The sequence below is a fragment of the Polypterus senegalus genome, chromosome 11 (assembly GCF_016835505.1).
Source record: "Polypterus senegalus isolate Bchr_013 chromosome 11, ASM1683550v1, whole genome shotgun sequence".
NCBI classification, from domain to species: Eukaryota; Metazoa; Chordata; class Cladistia; order Polypteriformes; family Polypteridae; genus Polypterus; species Polypterus senegalus.
Window position 1 is genome coordinate 95817321 of NC_053164.1, and position 25171 is coordinate 95842491.

The 25171-nt window shown below is 42.6% G+C and overlaps 1 protein-coding gene across 1 annotated transcript in view; it reads right to left on the reverse strand.

Annotated features, from left to right (window-relative positions):
• Positions 1-24646, reverse strand: part of LOC120539794 (solute carrier family 22 member 6-A-like) — a 32212-nt gene extending 7566 nt beyond the window's left edge. Inside the window, exons 1-6 of the mRNA XM_039770173.1 lie at positions 24242-24646; positions 22323-22426; positions 13491-13645; positions 12478-12646; positions 11823-11946; positions 3691-3806 (exon numbers count right to left, since the gene is read on the reverse strand). Of these exons, the coding sequence (XP_039626107.1) occupies positions 3691-3806; positions 11823-11946; positions 12478-12646; positions 13491-13645; positions 22323-22426; positions 24242-24646 (1073 nt within the window). The remainder of the gene's footprint in view (positions 1-3690; positions 3807-11822; positions 11947-12477; positions 12647-13490; positions 13646-22322; positions 22427-24241) is intronic.
• Positions 24647-25171: the final 525 nt, after the last annotated feature.

The window sequence follows — 25171 nt, forward strand, 5'->3', positions numbered from 1 at the left end:
TATATATATATATATATATATATATATATATATATATATATATTGTCACACACGTGCGCATGGGAGGCAGCTAAAGGGCTCGAGTGAAGGCAGTTCTGAGGCATGCCGGGATGTGGCAGAGTGCACTAACTCTTTTTCTCACTTCCCTGTAGACCAAGGTTCCACCTGGTTCTCTTGACATCACTTCTGGGACCGAACCAATGGAGACAGACCTTACCAGCTCTGGCCCCCCTGATGTCACGTCCAGGCCTGATCCAATGAGTGATGAACACGTGCCCGATCCTTGTGACCTCACTTCCTGTCTTCCCCTTTTCCCTTTTCACTCAGTCTTGTCTTGGACTCAGTGTATGCACTTCAGTGCTGTATCTTTATAAAAAGAACGACTTTGCAGCCGGGATACGAGAATATACGGGTGGCTGCCCCAAACCTTTTCTTGAGTATGTCTCAACTTTGTGACGATATATATATATATATATACATTTTATATATATATATATATATATAAAACAAAGAGCAACTGGAAACAAAGAAAGAATGTGTTAGATGAAAAAAAAAAAAGAGTACCAGAAAAAATTATGGAATTCTGAAAAGTGCAGGGTGCATAATTCACTTATACTTTATTTTAAAACAAAGGCTGTAAAACTAAGCTAAGCCAGATGTTATGCCTAATTTCAGTTATAAAGGAATACTTCATCCAAAAATGGTATTTCTTTATATGTTACTAAACACATGTGGTTTGTAGTCATGGCTGAGAAAAATTTTTACTTCCATGTTTTAATGGGGAACAGACTTAACAAAATTTCTGGTAGAATAGGTGGCCAACACTGGTCAACAGCAAACAAAAAAATCCATGAAATAAATCTCACACTTCTCTAGTCACATAATTCACATGTCAAATAATCCAGTTGTTCATCACAGAGTGTTTTTGCTAAAATGCTGTTAAATAAATAAAATGATAATACACATCTGGGGACAACAGGTTAAAAAAGTTTCTACAAAATCGCTGCAAAATTTGCCAGTAATAGGGTTTCTTCCTAAAAACCCACCCCTAATTCCTACAGTCTCTGCGTTTTAAATGGTCAGAGTTACAGGGAGAGTGCCATGAAAATTGCACCAAAGACTTGATGCTGAAATAAAATAAAAGCCTAAATTTGCTGTCATCAGTTCAGAAGCTCAGTGGCACAAGATAATGGAAGGTTAATAATGAATTTGTTCATTGTATTTGAAAGACAGACAGACAGACAGACAGACACACACACACCCCCAGACCACTGCGTATTTGAGAAGCGCTTCTGTCTGCTACAATATCATTCTGTTGTTTTGACAATTGCATGCATACATGATATTGCAACAAGAAATAGAATGTATGGTAGTATTGTGGTCTATGTATATACTGTGTGTTAAAATACTGTGGCTACATTCTTGCATGATATGTTTGCATTTTCAATTAGACAGTAATGTTAACTTACTTTAGTTATTCATTTAGACATTCAGTCAGAAGGTGGATGCTGGGCTCATTTTCTTAGGCAAATTTGTTGAGTTGGGTGTTTTGAGTACCGAAAACTACATCTCCTGTGGCTCTTCGTTATCAACTCTCTTCACGGCAGTCATTTTCGCCTACATTTGGTTGTTTACTTCAAATGCATATTTTGCAATCAGAATTTCTCAATATTATCTTTGTAACTGAACAACAGAGAGTACATACAACCAATGACATTACATTGTTCACTTTTGCCACTTAACCCAGTGATGTCTGGAAATGCTGAAGCATCATCTGATTTTACAGAACGATTTTTCCCTTCCATCAGGTTATGTTTGTTTTTAACACTTGCGGAAACATGGGAGGCAAGAACATGTTATCGAAAAAGGACATGCAGTAAAACAATTGGTTATGAATGGGAAAGTAATGTCTGAGGGTTAATAATAATTAATAAGTGCAAGTGTGGAACTGATGTACAGTAAGAAGTGGTTCAGTTTGTGGAATTCAATTAAAGGGAAAGAACTCAAATTTAAAAAGCATAATTTTTGTTCATGAAGATTTAATAAAGTGTTTGAGCACTGAAAAAGAAAAAAAAGCACAAATACCAATGAAAGTAAAACAACACACAATGATGTTCAATAAGCTTTTAGTTCATATTTGCAGAAAGCTGCTGCCTTGTCACCTTAGTTGATCAAACAGAGAGTGAGTGCGTTGATTTAGTTATTTATTGAATCAAGAATGTCCAGCAGGTTGTGTGAATTAAATGCTTGCATAAAGTACTTTGAAGTACTCGATCAAGTGTTTAAAATTAACAATGCTTTCCCCTTGAATGTATAAACAGTGGGAGTGAGATGCAGAGAGATAAAAATTTGGATAGATGGCTGTGGTATAGCGGGTCTATGGCTCAAAAAGAGTGGCCATTTTAATTAGGAAATAAATAATGAACGTGCTTCTGCTGAGGAGGCCCATCTCTGGGTTGGTGCGAGGCGGTCAGCCATCTGTACATTGCCTTAATATCAGCTCAGGGTGGCGATCAGGTGATTGCGCCTGCAACAGCTCGCCAGCCTATAAGAGGGAACGTATGAAAGAAATAAAAGAACAAAAGACCCGAGGTTAAAGGACAGAGGGGCTGGTTTTAAAAGGGAAGCACCAGTGATGAGAATTTCTAAGACTCCTGTCTGAATTTTAACCTTGTTTTAATGGATTACTTATTTATTGGATTTTAAACTCTACTGTATACCTGTTTTTATAGATTATTTTTTTATTGAATTTTTTTGAGGATGGCACTTTAGACACTATTTGGATTTGGTTTTTATAATAAAAGCACTGAGGACTTTGCACCTTCCCCTTGCTTTCATGTGTGTTTTGTCCTCATCTGCCATGCTCATCCGGTTATGTTACTGATGGTTTCGGGTTCAAGAGGCTCCAATTATGGAAGAGGGAACAAGGAGCGGACCTGCACTGTCACAATGGCCGAAGCAAAAAGGAGCTCAATGCATGTTTTATGGGCATAGTGTATCTGTTTTTTGTTTTTTTTTTTTACAATTTCTGTGCTATGAAACCACAGCATGCAATTTTTAATCTTCTTCAAAAGGGCATTTTTTAAGTTAAAATAAAAACTAAACTAAAATGATTCATTCAAAACAAAACAACCAATTAAAATAAGTCTAATAAAAATATGCATATAAATGGTTAAAAGTTCCTAAAATGAAACTGACACTAAACTGAAAAATCATTGACAGGTGAAAATAGTATTAAAATAAACCTAATTTTAAAAAACAGGACTACACTATCCTTGAGCCTAACACATACCGGTAAGTAATTTCAGATTTGTGAGATTTTAGCTTTATAATGTTAAGATGTTAATTTTATTTTACTATACTGAACTATAGAATTTCTATCCCAGCTTTGTGTTTTATCATGAACATTAATTGTTCTGAAATTTCTGAAGACATAGTGACTGAGTAGCTGGGATAACATCTGAGGTGGTAGGAGTTCTATCGAGACCAGGAACATCAAAGAAACAGAAGTAATGTAACGTATCTAATTCAGGAACAGGAATGTTTTCAATGGATGAGCTACCACTGATTCCTCATAGCTGGATAGGTGGGACAAAAATCTCAAACATCCAGGTTTGAAGCCCGGGTATTTAGTTACTGTTCCACAGAAAGTAAAGCAAACCTCATCAAAGGTAACAACTAATGTCCTACCAGAGAATCATGAGACACAGAGTCGTCCTTCTCATATAAGGAGTACGGAAGAGATCAATGACAGTGTATAACTTCTTGTTTGACTGCACCTCATCCTGCATGTATTCCTTCAAAACCTATGCTTGGAGGAAAAAGGATATTAATGTATTGTTTTCTGTTTAGTAAATCAAAACATCATTCATTGAGAAGAAACAGCATTTATATGTTCAAATGTTCTTATCATTCATCATAACATCTATTGATATGTCATTTTCTGTTAAGATTTAAAAAGTAATTTACTTTTAAACTGATTAATCATTTTCTTAAACAGGAGCCATCCAATTCCATTTTATGTTAGTTGTTTTGTGGTAAACGTTTTGTCAGCACTGCATACTTCTGTGTTCCAACCTCTGGCAGATCCTAAGGTTTAATAACAAGCTAAACGGTTTAGGAGTCCTGAATGCTGTTCTTTCCTCTCCTTTCCTCTCCTCTTCTTTTTTTTTTGCACAGCTTCTCCTTCTTCTGGTACACAAACCAGGTTATGTACTCAGGTGTGATTTTGTCTGAACTTTTCATTATAATTTCTACTAAGGAAGGTAACACGTGGGTGAAGGTCACAAGAGGATCTCTGGCCTTTTGATATTTGTTGTTCTTCCTGGTTAAGCCAACCAATCAGTTTTTCCCTTTTGCTGTTACACAAACCACCACTGGTATGTTTGATTTTTTTTTCTTTCATTCTCAGTATTTTGTAAAATTGCGTATAAAACTCAAGTCAAGATCAAAGCAGGCAAGTCATCAGAGGAGTGCATTCTAGCTACCCGTTTAGAGTCCTTAATTTACAATATCTGCAGTTAATAAAAACCAATAAAAAATATAGATAGCACTTTAGTTTAGGTACAGCAAAAATGCATCTGTTACTCATTTAATGTTATGTGACAAGACCTTAGCAGAGGCTTCTTTTGGCGTTCATAACACTTGCAGACCATCGGTAAAGTGGGCATTCATCTGTGCAACGTGGCCTACTAAAATAACTTCTGAAATGGTCAGAAAAGCTTAAGTGAGACACTTATTTTCATATGGCATATTTCAGTATAGTATCTGTGACTCTTCCCAATTCATAAGTAATTTCACCTCCATACCAAAAGTTCTTAATATGCCACACTGCTGAAAGATGGATAATATATTCACTGATGCTTCAAAAGCATAATTCGGACCAAAAGAAACCTTTGTTAAGGTCTGCTTACATTAAAGTTAATTAGTAATGGGTGTATTTTTGCAGTATCTAAGCTAAACTCTTAACAAAATATGACAGACTATTTCTTCATTTATAACACTTGGAAATCCACATCCTGTCTTTGACTTTTTAGCTGGCAACATCTTATCTGTGCCGGAAGTCAAGCATTTTTTTTAAGAATAAAGCAAAATGTTTCACTGTAGCAGGTTAGATGATTTGGCCTTGTTGAAGTGATGCTGTGATGTCCAGGTGCTGTTTCTGCCTGTGCCTGTTGCATGCTGGGATAAGCTCCAGCTGCCCCATGACCCTGCCCTGGATAAGCAGGTTAGACAGGTGGATGGATGTTGTGTTTCAGGATGCAGAAGGTGTAATATTACTTGTATGGCACTGTTGGTAACAATTTAAAACATGCTTACTTCACAAATTTTGTGACAAAATGTCCCTTTCAATCTCAAAAAAGCATATCTCTTAAGTTACTGAATTGTTAGCATTTTGTGATGGTAAATGGCATTAGAGTAGAGTGTTCGATTATACACAATTTTCCGTGAAGTAACTTTAAAATATTGATGCATCACAGATGTCGCAATGTTATATGAGACATGTACGTTCTGCTATAAAGTAGGAGCATGTATTGGAGACAATAACTGCACAATTTTGTAACTATGATGTTTGCTGATTTGTTCAGTGTCATTAAATGTTGAGTTTTGAAAGCCACACTATACTTATACAGGGTATCTTTAGATTCAACTGTGAATTTTTCTGTATTCCCAGTTGTCATGTAAAGGATCAAAACACTTTTACTGGCTGCCAGAATGGTAAATAGAAACTGCTGTAATAGGCATGCATTTAGTTTTAACTAAAATTGCAAAGATTGTTTATAGACAGTATATAATGGAGGAAAAAAAAAGGTCAAAGGTCAGGTTGGGGAGCTTGCACTGATACAGCACATTGCCACACCCACCACACAACAAAACAACTCTAGATCCTGGTTGGCAGCCCCCACAGGGCAGACACATGTTCCAGTCCCACCCAAAAGACCATCTATCTGCAGCAGCCAGCCCTTGGCCTGGTCCATCCACTTGGATCCTCAACAATAAAAAATCACCCTTGGGGAGTCACACCACATGGCCGTAGTGCTGTAATTGCCTCTTCCTCACAATGCAAGTAATGTGCCTCATTCAGGACTCCATGAGCAACCACATGTTCAACACAAAGTCAAACTAGTGGTACCCAAGGATTCTCTAAAGAGACACAGTACTGAAGGAGTCCAGTCTTCCAGTTACCCTCAACGTTAGCAAAATTAAGGAGATGATTGTGGATTTCCTCAACCAGGCAAAAGAGCAAAGCCCCATCTACATCGGAGGTGAGGCTGTGGAGCACGTCAGCAGCTTTAGGTTCCTTGGAGTCACCCTCACTTATTGACCTTAAATGGCCAAGTCACACTGCGGCAGTAGTCAGGAAAGCCCAACAATGCCCCTACTTCCTCAGGAGACTGAGTAAAGCCCGGATGTCCCCCACAACCCTGTGCAGATTCTACAGGTGTACTGTGGAATCCATCCTAACAGGATGCATTACATCCTGGTACAGCAACTGCTCAGTTCAGGACTGCAGAGCTCTGCAGCTTGTGATGAACAAAGCACAGCAGATCACGGGCACACAGCTCCCTGCAATCCACACTACACGCTGTCTCAGGAAAGTGAATCGTATCAGGCGGGACCGCAGCCACCCTGCACTGTCACTTTTCACCCTCCTCCCATCGGGGAAGCGACTAAAGTCCATTCAGACGCGCACCTCCAGGTTCAGAAATAGTTTCTACCCAACTGCAATCAGACTCATGAGCAATCAGTAACCTTGTGTCACCTCCACTGCTATCTGCACATATACTTCTGCCACTGTCTCTATTTATTCTTAGGATTCTGGTTTTATTTATTTACTTATTTATATTCATTTATTTATTGTGTGTGGGTTTATTTTTTGTCTGTGTTCACTGTCTGCAGGGACACATGCAAGCAAGCATTTCATTGTACATGGTACTTGTACACATGACAATAAAGAATTGAAATTGAAATTGGATAACGTCCATATCTCACAACCATATAGCAAGACTGGAAGCACCAAGACTCTAAAGAATTGGACTTTCGTCATTTTGCAAAGATATCAGGAGCGCCACACATCCCTTTCCAGCAACCTCATGACACCCACAAGCTCACACAAGCCGTCTACTGACCTCATAGGAAGAGTCACCATAAGCATGAATGTCGCTGCTGACCTTATATTATATAGTCACTACAGACACTATATTAAAAAGAAGTTTCAATATGCCACAGTTAATTTTTGTTGAAACAGACTGCAATAAAATTTCAAGGACTTTTGAAGGCAACTTGGCTAACTACATCTGCATTATTTCTTTTCTTTGACCAATATGACTTTAATGCAGGTGTGCATTCTTTCTTTCTTGTTTAACTAGGGGGAGTCCGTGAGGACGCTGCCTGGACACGGGCTGCTGAGTGCCCCGGGTCCTAGCGCCCTCCACCCCGAGTCGGCCGCGGTCTCGTGCCGCACGGTAGGGACGCAGACGGGAAAGAGGCTCTTTCTTTGCAGTAAGGAGTCTCAAACCAAAGTGACAGGAGGAATGGCAGGCTGGGTGCCGGTTCCTCCGATAGGTTGGGACGCGGTGCTGAGTGCACGCGTCCAGGTGCTGGCCGCCCTCTGCGGGGGCAGAGGGAATCCCTGAGGCCGGCGGAGAGAGCGCAGGCGGTGCCGGCGATTCCATCGTTAAGAGGGACACGGAAGCCGCGGAGAGGGTGCCGAACAGGCAAGTGCCAGGGTGCCGATTGGAGGGGGGAACGCTGCCCGTGTGTGCCACAGGAAGGGTGCCTTGGCAGTGGTTCTGCCCATGTGTTATTCTCTTTTGTAGGGACGGACCCCGGGCGAGCAGTAGGACCCCCTTCGTTGGGGACCTGCCCTCTGATGTCGGACCGTCTGTGGAAGGATCTTTCTGCTGGTGCGCGGGTGCCGCCATTGCTGGAGGAGGCTGCAAGGGAGCGAGTGACTCCGACCAAAGGGGCACGGAGGCCTCGGAGGGGGTGCCGAATGAGGAGGCCCCGGGGTGCCGGTAAGAGGGGGGAGTGCAACCTGTGCAGGCTGTGTCTCCGCCCGTGTCCCTGCTTGGAGAGCGGGGCCGGACCCCGGCTATCCTGGAGTAGGACCCACTTCGGGGCTGCGCTGCCCTCGCGGGACGGGTCGCTCTTTCCCCCGAGTGGTTTTCGCTGGCTGTGGGGCAGTGTCAGCGATGCCAGGGGCCATGACCCGGCCGGGACATCATGAGGGACCGGATGTGGGTCTGCGCCCACCCTGGATCACGTGGGGGTCGCCTTCCTGGTTGCTCTGGGGGCCACGGGTACAGGGCATGGAAGCTCCACCCTGTAGAGGCCTGTGGTCACCGCCAGGAGGCGCCGAAATGCCTTGGGGACCTGTTACCCCAGCACTTCTGCCACACCAGGAAGTGCTGGGGGGAAGGCTTTGGAGGATACCCGGAGAGCTGCCGGAAGAACAGCCGACACTTCCACCAGGCTGGGGTGTGGTCAACGGGGGAGTGTCGGAAGCAAATGGAGCTCATCCGGGTCATGTATAAAAGGGGCCGTCTTCCTTCATTCGAGGCTGGAGTCAGGTGGAGGCAGGGCAAGGCAAGAGAGGAGAGTGGAGGCGGCCCGAAGAAAGGCATATTGTGGCCAGGATTGTGACTTTGGGGTATTGTGCATGAACTGGGTCTGAGTGACCATTTATTATTATTGTAAATATTGTAAATAAACATGTGGTGGTAGTTTAACAACATGTCCGCCTGTCTGTGTCCGGTCTGCATCCACACTAGCTATATCTGCACATTCTTTTTTTATTGTTATTTATAATTTATGGTACATAAATAATAACCAGTCCAAGAGACCAATGAGCGATGTTAGAAAAAGATTCTGTTTTATCTGGACATTGGAAAAAACAACTCATTCATGAATCAGACTGCTTAATCTAAAAGTTGATCAGGACAACATTCTCTTTTGACACTGCTGCTGATTTTCAGTAATCTTTCTAAGGGTAAGTACATAAATCCAGATTTTGCTGTTTATATTTTCCATTATATTACTTGTACTTTATTTTGATTAACTAACTTTTGCTTTTAAATTTCAATACTAAAGTCTAAGGTGATGGAAGTAATAAAGTAAATACAGGGTGCCTGGTGTAGAGCAGATTGCCACTTTCTCGTTTCCTACTTGGTTAGCAGGCTGAGTGGGACACCTCAAAAGGGTGGAGAGTAAAGTATTGTTTGATGGTTAAAACTTTTAACCAAAGTGTATAAGCCTCCATGTATCTAGGGTATTTTCGGGGATCAAGGTTAATCCGCCTCTAGATCAAGGTTATATCCAGGGACAGTTTTTGTGTGTAGGAGTTTCTCAGGGACCGAGATATCCTTAATCTCAGGGGGCACCTGTATGTTGTTCACACTGAAGCTAGTGAGTCCCTATGCAGATGACTAAAGAGTGATAGGCTGTTCATGTACCACTTATATCCAGTGCTTCTGTAGCTAGTCTGTGAAGTTGAAGGTGCGAGAGTAGATCAATCCAAGAACAAACTTGGTGAGTTCCACTTATTCCATAGAAATATGGACATTATAAAGTTGATATAAACCTCATTGCTGCACACCATTAATAAAGATTGTTTTGTGCAAGGCAGATGAGACTATGTGGGCTATATTGTGTTAAATATGTATGATATTTAAAATAACAAGTTTTTGCCAGTCTCTTCTGATGCAAGAACATGACAAAAAACTTTGATTTGAAGGGGCCATTCTGCCTAACCAACTCAGTTTCTGAGTACTTGAGAACCATGAAATTCAAAGGTTAGTGACTCAAACCATCCTCCTTATTTTACTATAGTTTATACAGTTGCAGACTTCCACCTTTGCTCATAATAATGTAGAATGCCCAGGTTGGGTGATTAGCCAGGCCAACAAAATTTTGACATCATCTGTTGTAAACAACTATAAACTGCCCAGAGCTTTTTTCCCTCCTGGACTGCCTTCTTTGTTTTCATCTTTTCAGTTGGCCATATCCAAGGCAAGAAGTGGGACAGGACATCTCTGTTTTTAGCTGGAGCATGCAGGCACTGTTTGGTGCAAACCCATGGTGTTTTTATTGGATACACACTTTTGATTGCAGTGCTTGAAAGTCCACTATGCACCCTGTTGCTCTATGATTGACTCTCATTGGTTTGTGATGCTCGAAACTCCAAGGGGGTACTTTTCTTGGACTGAACATTAGCATGTTGTGACATTCAAACCTCATGCTCCCTGCTCGCCTCACTTCAAGTGAATACACCAACCTTATAGTGTAGCAGTGCTACTATTAGTTAAAACTGCATCTCCCAGCAATCCCTGCAGGGGCTGTTGGGGTCAAAGGTGGTCAGAGGGGTTTAAAAAGAGCGCAGGTGGCCAAGGGAAAAAAGGTGTTTTTTTGTTGTTGTATTTTGTGTTCCGTTTACCTGTCGGACTGCCTCCTGTTGATTAAGCCGTATTTAGTCTTTGTGTGCTGGATTGTGTCGTTGTTGGGGTCTGGATTGTCTTTTGTCTACTGGTTTGCTGAGGACTGATAGTGGATTCATTGGCTTCCCCGCACGAAAAGGAGCGCTTCTGAATCATCCACCCATCTTACAGTGTCTACCGGTAGGACTGTTTTTTCATTCCCTTTCATCATGCAGATCTCTGGACTCACTATCATCATCTTTCATTGCATCCAGTGTTGTTTCCATGGACTTTGCTGTGTGGAGTTGTTTGTGTTTAGATGTTTAATGTAATATCGCCGTAGGGGTATAGGGGTGGTATTATTGTTTTCATTTACATTTACTCCGCCCCCCACGACCATCGAGCTGAACTCCAATACAGTATATGGAGAAAAATAGATTCCAGTTATGACCATTACGTGTAGAATTTCGAAATGAAACCTGCCCAACTTTTGTAAGTAAGCTGTAAGGAATAAGCCTGCCAAATTTCAGCCTTCTACCTACACGGGAAGTTGGAGAATTAGTGATGAGTGAGTCAGTCAGTCAGTCAGTGAGTGAGTGAGGGCTTTGCCTTTTATTAGTATAGATATAGATTTCTGTAGAACGGAGATTCTCCTTGCGGCAATGGATTCTGTGATTCTGTGATATATATATATATATAGTCAAAATTCTGAGCTTCCAGCATGCACAGACCTTGCTCATGTTTATTTATTCACAAAGAATAGATAAAATTGGCCTGTTAATAATCTTTACAGTGTATCTTGCACTATCATTCTTTGAATCTCCAGTATAATATGCTTCGGTTTTCAGCGTTGAAAGCAAGGCAGACATTGACTCATTCAGCTATAATGGAGGTCCCATCGTTTGACTGTGCTTAGAAAGCGGTCTGGTCCTGGTACATGTTAAATAGACCAGAACGGATCTCCAAAGTTTTACTGTTCTCTTCAGTTATACAGCAAATTCAGTTGCAATATAAAGCTTGTCAGTTTTCTGTATCCAGGGTGACATGGTTCTAAAGCAGAAAACATGTCCTATACTGTAAACCAGAAATCCCAGATATTTGGCATTTATAACTTTTTAGCACAGAGGTGCTAATCTTCACCTTATAAAAAACAGCACTGCTACAATTACCCTTCAGGTTCTGGGTAAAAAAAAAATCAGCACCCTTCGCACACATTTTTAAAAACAATACTTTATCAGTTTATTATTACTATACAAAGAGCTTTCAATATGTCAGCATAACTGTTTTTTTTAACTTGAAATCCCTTCAGCATGAATTTGTAGACTGAAATCCCTCTTGATGGTTAATAAAGTTCCATTGTCACACACAAGGCCATATAACGGTACTGAAAAGCAATTAAATTCTCACCTCTAGCGTGATGGCTTCTCCCTCTTTTTCATGTCCATTGATTCTGGCGACCCTTTTAATTTGTTTAAGAGCCTCATTCAATTTTTTATGTATTATCTGCCATCGTGCAGATTCTGAAATCCACCTAGGATAGCAAGACATGTTCTTTAAGGGCATAGTTCTGAACACATTTTCATAATTCATATTCCAGATATTTCCTGTCATTCAAGTGCATCAGGGCTGTGTATACAACTCTAGTTCCATATTTATTGATGGCTTTTGGAAGGCCATCATTTTTGTAGTTCTTGTGTCAAGGTAAATAAAGCATACATATTACTCAAGGGTTCATACTCATTTTCCTCCAAAAAAGTTGAAACATACCTCCTTATATTGTCTGCTTAATTGGAGGAATAAACCACCTTAAAATGATGGAGTAAAGACATGACATTAAAATATCCATCCCCAATTTCTTGCCCAAATCTCGAAGGTGGACAAACGTCCAATTGGACAAATGCATGCAATGGATATAGCTCTGTAACTTTGAAGCTAAGTTATTGATCTATTTATTCTGACATCACATTCGTTATAGCACCAGAATTTATTTATTTTTTAAAGCATTTAATTGCAATTCCCTAAAGAAAACATGTAAATACTTTCTAATAAATGAGAGACGTACCAACTACAGAAGAAGCAGATGAAAAATGGAACTGAGATGACCAACTGCAGTGTGCGCCAGTCGCGAATCCCATATGCAATGCCTGCCAGCACAAGCTGACCAATGGAGAAACTGACTGAACCCGTTGTACCCAAAATGGTGCGATATTTGATTGGTGTCCACTCTATGACTGTAAGGAAATTAAAATGAATACTATTGAAGGTGTGTAATAATGTTTATTTAATTAGAAGTATAAAAGCAGAACAAAGCATTTTGTTTAAGAACAGAAACATTTTAATACAAATTAAAAGTGTATTCAGTATAATCAAAACAATGAAGCATATTAAGTTACTAGAGAGTATTCAGTCCTTTATATATCCATATACCTCCCTTGCAGGTCAATTCTTTGTAAATGATTTTTATAACCACCTCAACATACAAAGAAAGAGTCCTTGGCATTGCCCACATCTCTAATCTGTTATTTGCAGGGGTGTTAATGCTCTTCTGTTTTAATATGCTTGTTGTGAGAAATCAAGTAAAATGACACCTTTTATTGGCTAACTAAAAAGATTGCAATATGCAAGTTTTCGGGGCAACTCGAGCCCCTTCTTCAGGAAAGCTGTAATCATGCCTGTTGAATTCTTGATATGCCCTTTAGGAAGATAAACTTCAATTTCATAATCTAAAATTATTGATTTGTTTTATAAAACTTGACTTATTTGTATGGAATATTTGATTTTAATACAATCAATAAAATCCAAAAAATAAATTAATAAAAAAATAAATACAAATTTTTGTCCTAAAGTGAATTACTTTTGTGCAATATCCTGGAAAAGTATTGTAAATATCTACTGCAAGGCATTTTTAAACTCAAAAGTCACCATAATTCAAACAGACTTCATTGCTGTTTTTAAAACTGGGCTCTGAAATCTTCAAATTCACTTAATGTAACGTAATTTTCTGAGCAATGTCATTTTTAGATGATGGTCTTCTACAGTACATAAAGCAAACAGACCACGAAACTAATGACTCACTTAGAGAGATGTAGCTGAGGAAAGCTCCAGATGCGGCCATGCCTGCAACAAAACGCAGGAAGCAGAAGATGCCGAAGGAAGGTGAAAAGGCCGTACACGTCCCTGACACAGCCAGCTTCAAGTATGAATAAGTGAGAATTTTGCATCGGCCAAACCTACAGTAAGCATTGGAACAACAAAAAAAATGGTAAGGGGCTACAGCCATAATATATGGTAGTCCAGCTCTAATTATGCAATTTTCATTAAGCTATAACTTACTAAGTTTATTACATAGAAAATCACCCGAAAAATACCAAAAGTGTGCAAACTGACGACATGAACAATCATCTTCGCGCCGAACTGGAATCGTCCCCGCATAAATCAAAGTCATCCAGACGATCTGGATCTGCATAATTAGATCTGGACCACCCTGTACAACATTAATCAGGTATGACAAAATAACACTACTATATATTGTTTCTCTAACAAAGATTAATACTGAAATGTTGTCGTAAGTACTTTTATAAGGAATAGAGTCAGAAAATGATTGAATGATTAGGCTATGACTTTTAAAAACGTGTTGCCAGTAATCTAAAAATATTATAGACTAGACAATCATCATGATTTTTATTATGATGGATTCCTATGATTTGTTTAAAAATTATATAAGTATAAATATTTTAGACTACTTTTCCAGCAAATCAGCACAGCTTGTGCATATTTAAAATACATTATGACTGACTAAAGAAAATCAAAGGAAAGGGAGAATGATCTCTTTAAGTGGACACTGGGTGACCTCATCATTAGCTCAACCTGCATGATTGAATGATGAACCTATGACCAAGACTAACTTAATTCAGTGACTTCATAGTAGTGGGCAACAGACATGCTCAAACTACATTTTTACTGAAGGTTTAGGTTTAAGAGAATCCAGGTAATAGATGTCAGAAACAAACCATCAATAACTGGGACTGATGGAGACTGACATGACTTCTACAAAGTAACAGATGGGCCTCGATCAGTCAATTAAGAAGATGAGTGCTAAAATAATGCTGAAAGAGACAAGTCAGAATACAGGACTCTCTGATTGGTTGTGGCATCAAATGACCCAACCAACTTCCATGCAAACTGAGGTTGCAGACAGTCATAGCGTTAATTATAAATTGCCTGATGTCATGAAACGTCTTTCTTTTTGTTTCTGTTGATCAAGACCTTAACAATGGTCTTAACAATATCAGCTACCTATAGTGAATACTAGTCACTCCCAGTGCTTCTAAGTACCAAGACCTTAACAAGGGTTGTGTTTGGTCTTAACTAGACTTACAAATCACCAGTGATAGCACTTTAGAATACGGGCTACCTAGTGCCCTTTCTTGGTTTCTTACTACCATGGACAGGACCTTAGAAAAGGCTTTGTTTGATCTTCCAAAGCACTGATGACAACACTTCAGAACAGCAAATGTAATTGTTTTGTCACTGTTGTGAGTGATGAGTGTTGCTGTCATATATATATATATATATATATATATATATATATCAATACATATACACATATATATACACACACATATACACATACATATATACACATACATTCACATATATATACATATATATACATATCTACATATACACACATACATACACACATATATATATATATAAATAAATATATATATATATATATATATTTATTTATATATATATATAATATATAAATATATATATATAATATATAATATACTAGCAAAATACCAAGCGCTTCGCAGCGGAGAAGTAGTGTGTTAAAGAAGCAATGAAAAAGAAAAGGAAACATTTTGAAAATAACGTAACATGATTGTCAATGTAATTGTTTTGTCACTGTTGTGAGTGATGAGTGTTGTTGTCATATATATATATTTACACACACACATAAACATATATATATACATATCTATACATATACACATATATACATACATATATATATCTACATATATACACATACATATACTGTACATACACACATACATACATACACACACTTATATACACACAAATACATATATATATACATACACACACACACACATATATAAACATATATACATATACATACATATCTACATATATACACTGTGGCCCCGGCCGGCTGGAGCCCGCCGGGACGCCAGGAGGACGTGAGGAGGGCTTGTGCCTCCTCCAGACCGCGAGGGGCGCCCGCCCTGGTTCTGTTGGGGGCCACGGGTTTGAGGGCAGGGAAGCCCTTCCCTGTAGGGGCCCGTGGTCACCGCCAGGCGGCGCCCCGATGCCGGTTTATCCCGTGCGGTTGCCGGTCGGGCAGGAGCCCGCCGGACGCTTGGAGGACCGGAGGAGGGCGAGTGCCTCCTCCAGACGGAGTGGGGCGTCCGTCCTGGTTAGGCAGGGGCCTCGGGTACAGGGCTTTGAAGCCCAGCCCTGTAGGGACCCGTGGCCACCGCCAGGCGGCGCCCGGTGCCTAATTATCCGGGAGCCCGCACTTCCGCCACACCAGGAAGTGCCGGGGAAGACTTTGTGTGGCACCGGAGAGCTGCCAGGAAGACAGCCGACACTTCCGCCACGCTTGGCGTGGCTAGAGGCGAAGCACCTGGGGCTCATCCGGGGCATTATTTAGGGCCGCCTCCAGTGATTGGTGGAAGTCGGGAGGAAGAAGGACTGAGCTGGAGAGTGAGGACAGGAGGCGGCCAGGAAGGCACAAGAGACTGTGGGCCCTGGACTTTGGGGAATCGTGCAAGAAGGCACTGGGGTTGCGTGAGTGCACTGAACTGTAAATAATATTAGTGTAAATAAAAGTGTGTGGAGCAAAGTATGCTGTCCGCCTGTCTGTGCCGGGCCAGCCTTCACAATGGCGCTCAGCGTGGGGCCAACCCCTGCTAAAAGGGGGACCCGCCTTTATAAATATTTTGTGAACGCCCGGCGCAGCAGCGGACCACACACTGGCCGCGGAGCGCCTGCACGCCCGCGGAGCGTTCGCCCAGAAACCGCCCGACAGCGGAATGGCTTTCCCCGGTGCGGAGGAGGACCCGACATCGCCGAGCGCAGCGGCTCGAAAGTCGCGCTGTCGGGACGGACAGCCAGGCCGGCGCAGCCAGCGGAAGGCCACGCCGAGGCATGACGGATTCGGGAGGTGAGTGCCCTGCCCTGCAATCATCGGCCCTTCGGGTCGGACTTACCTTTGTTTCGACAGGAGGGACGAACCGATCGCGCCCGTGGCGAGGCACGCCGGCCACGGGCTGTCGGCAGCGCGCGACGGAGGCAGCGAAGAGGGCTGCGGAGTCGGAGCCGCTGCGGCTCAAGGAATCGCCGCAACCACAACGCGGCGAAGAGGCACGTCTCCGCACTCGGAGCAGGGGAGACAAGATGGCCGCGGGCCGGTGGTCCCGCCCGCTGACAGGCACGGGATTGGCCGGTGTGTCTTGCGTGCCCGCCGATGATTGGATAGAGGCGGGCCCAAGGAATGCCAGTCTCGTGCCAAACCGAGACCCGATTGGGCCAGAGGGAGTGGCCCAGAGGAGGCAGGCGTCGCGTGGAGCTGATGGACAGGTAAGCCCACCGACGTCTGTCTCTCTCTCTCCACCAGCGGCTCGGCGCGCGCCGGAGGAGTCCTTCGCCCGCCGAGCCGCTTTAGAGGAACTGCTACGTGTTCTCGCCGCCAGTGTGAGCAGCTGATGGAGATGCCGGTGCCGCCGAGAAAGCCACCGACTGAGACGGAGGATCGGCGCGGCGCTGGAACCGGAGGCAGGCAGAACACGGCGGGAGTGGTGAGTGTTGCCGTTCCGTAGAGCAAGGGGGGGGGTTCGCCGAACATGGCCGTGACCGATTACGGGACGACCAGCTCCGAGTAGGCAACCTCCCAACAGCGGATGCGGCGGTGCAGACAGCTAGCGAGGCAAGGAGCTAGAACACGCAAGGGCTGGTAGGATCGGGCGCTGAGTGCCCTGGGTCCTAGCGCCTGCGCTTCAAGCCTGCAGCTGTCTCCTGTCGCTCTGCCTGGACGCAGACGGGGCTGGATTTGAGCTTTTGCTGTGCTCAGACCCAGACCGCCAGCGCAAGAAAAGAAGGAGGAACCGGGGTGAATGCCGGTTCCTCCGATAGGAGAGGACGCGGCGCTGGGTGCGCGCGTCCGGAGAAGGGCCGTCCTCTGGATGGGCAGAGGAAATCCCTGGGCGGCTGGACGAGCTGCCTGCGAGAGCGGTGCCGAGGCCGACGAACGGACGGGCATGGAACCTGCGGCGGAGGACTTCAGCAGGCAAGTTGGGGGCTGTCGGAGGGGGCAGGAGCACGGTCGACACGGAGACCGACGGGCGCTGGGATGAGTGTCCTGGCTGTGCTTCTGGCCCTCTTTTCCTTTATTTTACAGGCCCGAAGCCCCGACGAGCGCTGAGGCCGACGCCGACAGGGACCTGCCCTCCTGGAACGGGGCCCGCTGGAGTGCTCCACGCCGGGAGGACTACGGTGACCCGCTGGGGAACAGCGGGGCGAGAGCGCGCAGACCACAGGGGACGTTTGCCGGGCGAGGGTGCCGAAGACAGATGTCCCAGGGTGCCGTGTTGGACCCTGGGGACATAGTAGGACCCTCGCTGGGGACGTGCTGCCCTTTCGGTTGTGCCGCTCGACCCACGTGTCCTCGCTAGCGGTGGGGCACTGTGGCCCGGCCGGGCTGGAGCCCGCCGGGACGCCAGGAGGACGTGAGGAGGGCTTGTGCCTCCTCCAGACCGCGAGGGGGCGCCCGCCCTGGTTCTGTTGGGGGCCACGGGTTGAGTGCATGGAAGCCCTTCCCTGTATGGGCCCGTGGTCACCGCCAGGCGGCGCCCCGATGCCGGTTTATCCCGCGGCGGTTGCCGGTCGGGCAGGAGCCCGCCGGGACGCTTGGAGGACCGGAGGAGGGCGAGTGCCTCCTCCAGACGGAGTGGGGGCGTCCGTCCTGGTTAGGCAGGGGCCTCGGTACAGGGCTTTGAAGCCCAGCCCTGTAGGGACCCGTGGCCACCGCCAGGCGGCGCCCGTGCCTAATTATCCCGGGAGCCCGGCACTTCCGCCACACCAGGAAGTGCCGGGGGGAAGACTTTGTGTGGCACCCGGAGAGCTGCCAGGAAGACAGCCGACACTTCCGCCACGCTTGTGGCTAGAGGCGGAAGCACCTGGGGCTCATCCGGGGCATTATTTAGGGCGCCCCTCCAGTCATTGGTGGAAGTCGGGAGGAAGAAGGACTGAGCTGGAGAGTGAGGACAGGAGGCGGCCAGGAAGGCACAAGAGACTGTGGGCCCTGGACTTTGGGGGAATCGGTGCAAGAAGGCACTGGGGTTGCGTGAGTGCACTGAACTGTAAATAATATTAGTGTAAATAAAAGTGTGTGGAGCAAAGTATGCTGTCCGTCTGTCTGTGCCGGGGCCAGCCTTCACAACACACACAGCTATTTCGTATCAGTGCAATACGCTGCTTGTTAAAACGGATAACTCCCGCTCTTATGTGCAAGTCTGCGTGGATACTATGAACTATCGTATTTGTTCAAGTTCTATTTAAATTTTAAATAGAAGGAATTTTTATTTAGTCGACAGAAATATCTTTGGTAGAAATGGTAAAAACAGACAGGAATATTATTCGTGAATAAATCAACTCAAACCTTAAACAACTTATAATATTTTGCTATCCATAAAAATATATCCTGTCTAAATTATACAAGTTAGAAATAAAGTAAACATTAAAAGAACAAACATTCAAATTTCTTTACTCTTGTGTAATTTTATATAAAAAATAAACTTAGATTTTAAATATCCCAAAAGATTTTGCTCTCCATAAAAATATATCCTGTCAAAATTATACAAATTCAAATATGAACATGCTGCATAACAAAACCTGGAAATATAAATAAAATGTGTTCCTTTCAGCAATAACAAATCAAATCATTCAGTTTTCTTTGCTCATATGTCATTTTAGAGCTGGACGCCTGGCATCTTTTTTTGGCCACAAGTTTGTTTCTGTTTGCTGTGAGGTTCTGTGTTGTGGAGATTCTCAGGATGGATTGCAGGTGCTCATCAGTGAGGCGACTCCTGTGTGCTGTTTTGTTAGTCTTTATCACTGAGAAGAGCTTCTCACACAGATACTGTATGTGCTACCAAACATGCACAAGGTTCGAGCCGCATGTAGACGGACTTTTTGTTCTTCAAGTCACCAAAGCGCCGTGCAAACTCAGTGCGCTCAGTTTATCAGCAAAGTGCGTATTTGGGAACACCGTAGTGACGACTTGGTTTAACATTACTTGGCAACAGGGAAAGTGGGGCAAGTTGTACTGGTGCATTTGTGTCTCCCATAAAAGCAGCTTCACTTGAAATCACTTTGTGATTGTGCACGGGTAAAAACGTCCGCTGAAGTGTCAGATTCTTATTTAATTATTCTGCTTTCTGTATCTTCTGCATTGCATTCAGGTTACCCTGATGTTTTGTCTCATAGTGCCGTCTTAGATTAAATTCTGTAATTACAGCCACATTAGCTCCACAAATGAGACACACGGGTTCAGTAAACATATACTCAGCCTCCCATCGCTTTTTAAAGGCTCTATTTTCAGAATGAACTTTTCTCTCCAGCATCGCGTGAGCTAGCTTCGCAATAAGTGTTCGGCAAGGCAGCTGAAGCGCTGCATTATGGGATCTGTAGTTTATTGTGTTACCAGCGCTTCATATCCCCGGGCCATTAATAACAATAATACAGTATATAAAATGATCTTGCGGGCTGGATTTAATTACACGCCGGGCCGGATGTGGCCCGTGGGCCTTGAGTTTGACACATATGGACTAAATTGAACTTGAAAAGATATATTTTTTCGAACGTGATTGCGCAATTCAGGTCAAGTTGACGCGCACTACAGTACATCGAGCCCGCGTGCTATTGTGGTTTTGCCTGCGTGTCTCAATAAGTTACCCTCCCCTCGCTCTTACTTTTTTACCGTTCATCTAATGAATACACGGAGTATGGCTTACCAAAACAATCATTGATCGCGAATAAAGTATCCATTATTCATAAAGCTTCAATTGGTGATCTGTCTTTCTGCGTTAACCGCATATTTTTCATACATCTCAAACCAAGGGGATGCGAAGGTAAAATGAATAAAAATGCGTGCGTACATACTCAGTGCATCCCCTCTTGGGAATCGAACCTCGGACGTCAGCACTAGAGGCAAAGCCTCTACTATTGTGCCACGGCGTGTGGTTTATCTATTTGAGCGTAGCAATATAATTCGTTTTTTGTTCAACACTCTTTGGAACTGTTGCTTTTTGTCTGCGCACTGCGTCAGTTCACGTCAGCCGCTGAATGTGGTTTTATATGTCACTCGCTCACTTCTAATTGTTTCGCTGCCTTCTTAATTATATAATGCATGTTTTCTTCAGCGCTTTTTGTAGCTCTTCCTGGTTTTCTACGTAATGCGTGATTACGTGAGAGGCGTGATGATGTCACACGAAACTCCGCCCCCCACGGCTTTCCAGCTCAATTCCATTACAGTAAATGGAGAAAAATAGCTTCTAGTTATGACCATTATGCGTAGAATTTCGAAATGAAACCTGCCCAAATTTTGTAAGGAAGCTGTAAGGAATGAGCCTGCCAAATTTCAGCCTTCTACCTACACGGCAAGTTGGAGAATTAGTGATGAGTCAGTGAGTCAGTCAGTCAGTGAGTCAGTCAGTGAGGGCTTTGCCTTTTATTAGTATAGATAACCTAATACTATCTATAAATGTATAATCTATTTTATTTTTTAACATTATTCAACTTTTTTTGCCATTCGGATGATGTTTGCATTGTATGTGTTTCCAAGATGTGACCTGCGCTCTGTGTTGTTTTTAAACTAAACCAACTTTACAAATTAGAGTATAAGTAATGGTTATAGGCTACTAATACTAGTAAGAGGGGTCTTCAGTACCAGGCTGTTTCTATCTGATTTTCAGTCCATTCCAGGATCTGCTTTAAGAAATCCAAAATATCAGATTTTACTAGCATAAAACTGCAAGATTTGTTTTTATAATTAAAAGAATAGTGGGATAGGCGAGAATAGTTTTCATGAAGATTTTTCCCAATGCTTCATAGAATATTCATGAATTAAATAATCCTATGATTAAAGGATGTGAAAAATGTCCCCGGAAAAAAGAAAAAAAAATCTCACATTACTCGTGTCACGTAATCCACATGTCTGTCTTCCTGTCTTGTACTCAAAATATCCAAAACATATGCTTTTGTTGTAAGTTACTTTTGGAATAATCGATGCATAGCCTAAACACCAAACTAAAGCATGTGTTTTGCAGATGTTGAGCATGTGGCTAGATAACTGGCATGTGGATTGTGCGACAGGAGCAACATGAGATTTACTACAATGTGTTTTTCGCACTGTTTGCCTTTGTACAGTACTGGCCACTACTAGCTTTTATTATTTCATACACTTGTTCCTCTTCTATCTGCATGTAAACATGAGATTTTTTTTTCTGGGCCACTATTACAAAATACATGCAGTAAGTACATAAAAAATATAGCATTGATTTTATTTACAGCAGGGTGACCCAGATTGAAACTTTCATCGAAGGGAAATGGGATGGCAACAGAAAAAGATCCACAAAAGTTTCATCATCATAACTTTAGTTGAGTTTCATTGATTCTACTGATCGATATTTGAATGGCTTTAATTCTGGGATCTCTGATCAGCCTAAGTAGGAAAATAGAATGTGACATCTCATCAAATATCACACAGGTCACAGCCCACCCCACCTTCCACCCTTACAAAGCAACCTTTGTTACTAGATAACATAAAAGGCCTGAGGTCACTGGGTCAGCTTTACACTTCACACACTTGCTTACTTGTCTGAAAGGCTGCTAAGGATGAGGGATCCTGCCAGAACTCCCCCCATATAGACAGTCTGGCTCATCTGCTTCAGGTGCCGCAGGTCACACACGAGGTCCCACTGTGTGCACAAACATTGAGCAATGTAAAAGCTGTTCATACAACTACATTTACATAATTTTTCCATCTATTATTCTACGTAGTTTAACTATTCCATCTATCCATCCATTCTTCTTCTCAGCTTATCCAGGGCAGGATCACGAGAAAGCTGGAGCCTATCCCATAAATCATATAATGCAATGCAGGAACAATCCCTGGAGAGAACATCAGTCCATCACAGAATGAATACACACACACACACGTGCCCAAACACACATCAGGGGCCAGTATAGCTTTGCCAGTTCAAATAATCTGCATGTGTTTGGACTGTTCAACGAAATTCACACAGATATTGAAAGAACATGCAGCCCTCAACTGTGCCACCCTATATGTAGTATTATTTTTTTCCAAAATTGAATTTCAAGACAAGGGGAGATTGGGCCTAGTGGGAGAGATGGTGTGGCAAGAGAATGCTCTGAAGTAGCATTTAGGAGATGGATACGTTTCAATACTAGAAGCATTCAGCGGTTGATCAGAGGATCAAGCAAGCTTTATGAAGGACTGCTGTTTTGCCTCTTTCATAGAGAAATGTAAGTTCCTGTTAAATTTTTGGATTCTAGATAATAAGTCAAGATCATCTATTGACCATTTATGGATTATTTTCCCACCATACATCATTAGCACAATTTTTATGTTTGTTCAATGGGAGGAATGTCTATATACCTATAGAAAATCCCATGTGGAGACGGGCAAATATACAGCTCCACATAGACAATACCCTGGCCACAGTATAAGGCATCAGTCTCAGTCACTGGCCATACATCAGACAAGATCAATAGCAATCTCAATGTTCTGGATGTGTCAAGCAAGTATGTTGTGTAAATTAAACTTAACTTTTGTTGATTTGTACTTTAGACAGTGAAATGCAGTACATAACCCAGAATTCAAGCTCCCTTTTCATCACTACCCTGTCATGATATATTACTGTCACATAGTTTCAAGCAATGTAGGTTCTAGTTGTAAATACACTTCTTACATCCTGTGTATGTAATGAAACACCTAATTGGCCAGAGGTTACCAGGGTAAAGGGACCACCAGAGTGGAACACGTCAGACTTAAATCTTGCAGACCAACTCCAGGTGAGAAGGAAAGAGAAAGAGGGAGGGGTTCACGGTTAGTAAGAGAACCTGGAGGATGAAAGCCTAGGGGTCATTAGGAAGCAGTATGGTCTGTTCATGTAATACATGCTTCTGGCAAACTTTTGCTAGCTTAGCATCACCAAACAACTTTTATTGAATATTTTTCATCCTACATGTCAATCCTGATTTCTTAATTGTGTGACTTCATCCAGGGCATCTCCGCCATAAACCTTCTTCAAATCAATAAACATTATATACAAACCTTTCTGTTCTTCCTCAGTGCTTCTATATGACCTTTTTCAACACACAGACTGCCTCAGTTGTTCCTCTCCCTGGCTTAAAGCCAAACTGCTTCTCCCCTATGGCGGTCTCCTCCTAAGCGCCTTCTCTCTATAATCCTCTACCAAATTACTATTGTGAGTGACATCAGTTTTCATCTCTCTACAGTTTCCACAATCTCCTAATAAATAGATACATTCTCTACTTACGTTAGTGTGATCTAAAAATCTAACTCATTTATTTATGTCATTAACTTCCTATTATAACTCTATCATTTCTTGTGGTGAGGACTGATGCATCCTGTTTTTAATTAATGAACCTTTGTGTATGTTTTTAATGGGAATTAGAAGTTTACTTACTGTATAGAAATGGAAAGCAAAATGACTTGAGCTAAATATAATGTACTAACTTTGACCTACCTCAGTCACTATTGTTTCAGAAAATTCCTGTCTGTTGTAAGTCCATCCATGCCGACACGGCTCAGTCTGAAGCCCTGAGGTGTCTGCCTGGCTCTGGTTTAGGAACAGCAGGTGCCACTGTGGCTCTGTGAACTGCAGACATCTCGACGGTTTATTTTTCTCATCATGAGGCACAAAGGCTTTTAGGAGAGTCTGATCATCAAGCGCTGAAGTTGTGATGTTCCAGTTGCCAGCTGGTATGGTCTTATTAGGAATTCGGCAATGGTGGTCAGGAACAGCAGCAGAAAAATTCTGCATAATGGTATGGCTTGTCATTATGATTCCAGAGATTGCAATTAAAGATGTGCTGATAAACTGGTAGCGGCCAAGGCCTCCAATTCTGTCTAAAAGATCTGAAAACCCCATACCTGCTCCGAACAAGGAGAAAACTCAATAGAATATAAGAAACACGAAGGGCTCTGAACCCACCTATTTTAGGGACTGAACAAAGGTTAGGAGCATCAGAAAAAACTTACTAACTTACTGTTTCATTGAACAGAAACATGTTTAACAAACCCACAGCCCAATGCTTGGGAAGCTTGACAGAGTGGTTAATTTTCTACTTTCTTCTGAAAATGCATTATTTCTTCTGTGTCTCTTGATAGCATTACATGATCTTTAAGTAGGTTAACACAACAAAATGGTTTAGTTCTGTAAATATTCAACACTTTGGTTCATAATGATAAACTTTTTTATGGGAAAGCTATCTAATTTATTTACAGTATTATGATAGTGTTTTATTCATCATGAATTCAATTTGTGAGTACAGTATTCAACAATCAAGGTAATTCCTAAAGTTTAAAATTATTGATTAAAATCTGCAAAGACAAATGCACTCTCGAAATGAATCTGAAAATGGCTAGCCAATCACAAAGTCATGTACAGTGGCAT